The 1,848-nt window shown below is 41.8% G+C and overlaps 1 protein-coding gene across 1 annotated transcript; it reads right to left on the bottom strand.

The window, feature by feature from the left end:
• Positions 1-291: 291 nt before the first annotated feature.
• LOC148578982 (uncharacterized) lies at positions 292-801 on the bottom strand. The gene has a single exon (XM_088487891.1). It carries the CDS (start codon positions 799-801, stop codon positions 292-294), a length of 510 nt encoding a protein of 169 aa, XP_088344017.1.
• Positions 802-1,848: the final 1,047 nt, after the last annotated feature.

Genomic DNA, 1,848 nt, shown 5'->3' with positions numbered 1-1,848 from the left:
TCCAGGCATGTCTGCTGGGGTCCATGCGAAGAGATCGACATTTTGTCTCAACAGTTCGGCTAGTTGTTCTTGCTCTTCTTTGTTTAGCGCGTTTCCGATGTATGTATATTTGCTTGCCTCGTTTGTTAATTGAACTTTTGTGAGGTCATCTGTTGGCATTGGTTGCTCCTGATGGTTGGTCCGAGGATCTAAGTCTGCCAATTGGGGTAATTTCTCTGAGTTGTATACTGCTTGGATGTACTGTTGCTCAGGTTGCCTCAAATATTCATTCTTTAGGCCGGCGTTGTAACACTACCTGGCCTCTCTCTGATCTTCATGAATTGTTACTACTTTGTTATCCTGTAAGAGAAACTTAACACACAAATGTACAGTGGAGATAATAGCATTGAAGGCGTTCAAAGAAGGTCTGCCTAGAATTATATTATAGGGACTTTTGCAGTCGACAACTAAATATTGTATGTCCATGGTTTTATAGTCAGGATAATTTTCAAGTGTAGTTTGTAACCAAATATAACCTCGTATTGGAACTCGCTCACCTGAGAAACCTACCAGTTCTCCCGTTGATGGTTGGAGGGCTTTATCACTTAGCTTCATTTTCTGGAATGTTGAGTAGAATAGAACATCTGTGCTACTCCTAAGATCCGTCAAGACTTTCTTTACCAATGGTTCTCCGACCTGTGCAGATATGACCACTGGGTCGTCGAGGTTGCGGTTTTTCACTTTGTAGTCTTTGGGGAGGAATGAGATCTCTGGTTTGTCTGGGTTGATAGGTTGGGACGAGTTTGATCCCGTTACTGACATCATAGTTTGGTAGGATCTCTTCCTGGCCGAGTTGGTACATCCTCCCCCTGCAAACCCACCAGAGATACAATTTATTATTCTACGTGGTGGATTAATATCTTCATTTACCTTCTTCCCTTTATCTCGAGAATTGTCAGTTGTTTTGGAATGTTAGTCGAAGTCTTCCATGTTCCATTTTCGTCCTCGGGTATCAATGTATTTGTCTAATAGGCCTTGTCGAGCTAGTTTTTCAGGTAGATCCTTTGCTATGACACAATCATCTATCGTGTGTCCGTATTTCTGATGGAAGGTGCAGTATTTGGATTTGTCCACGTATCGCTGGTCTTGGTATGTGCCTGCATTGCTTGGAGGTTTGATGAGTTTTGAATGCGGAATGTCTCTGATGATGCCCTCTCTTTTAGTGTTGAGAGGCGTGTAACTGTCGAACTTTGGCATGAGTTTAAATGATCTTTGGTCTGTTCTATTGTTTGCATACTTGTTTCGTTTTTCATCCTCCCTGCTTGAGGTAGACTTCTTTGCTTTCCGCAGTTGTCGGAATTTTTCAATTTCAATTTGGCTTGTCTCTTTTTCTCAAAACTTAGCTAGGGTTTTCGACTTTGTTACGACTATGGTTTCCTGGAACTTCCCAGGATGGAGGCCGCTTTTTAGGGCATGAAGATGTACTTCTGGATTTAAATTAGGTATTTCTGTAGTTGCTTCAACGAACCTTGTCATGTAGTCCTTCAGGCTCTCTTGTAGTCCTTGCTCTATGGTGCTCAGGTAGTCGGAGTTGTGCACATATATTTTGGATGCAGCGAAGTTGTTGACAAAAAGATTGGCTAACTCATCAAAGCTGGAAATAGATCCTTCGGGTAGGTTGGAAAACCAAATCAGGGCGGCTCCATCTAAGACCGTTGGAAAGTTTGGCATAAAATTGGATTGGATTTTTTATCATAAACATCATTGTGTGGAATTTGGTGACGTGGATATTGGGATCTCCTATCCCTTCGTAAGGTTTCAGGGTCATTGGTACGGTAAAGTTCTTAGACATTTGAAATCTCATAATCT

This window comes from Arachis ipaensis, chromosome B10, assembly GCF_059453495.1.
Source record: "Arachis ipaensis isolate K30076 ecotype BB chromosome B10, ASM5945349v1, whole genome shotgun sequence".
NCBI lineage: Eukaryota > Viridiplantae > Streptophyta > Magnoliopsida > Fabales > Fabaceae > Arachis > Arachis ipaensis.
The sequence above is the reverse complement of the archived record's forward strand: the minus strand, read 5'-3'. Positions and strand labels throughout refer to the sequence as shown.

Excerpts from the sequence above, each read along its gene's own strand:
- LOC148578982 (XM_088487891.1), bottom strand. The coding sequence starts at position 801 with ATGTCAGTAACGGGATCAAACTCGTCCCAACCTATCAACCCAGACAAA.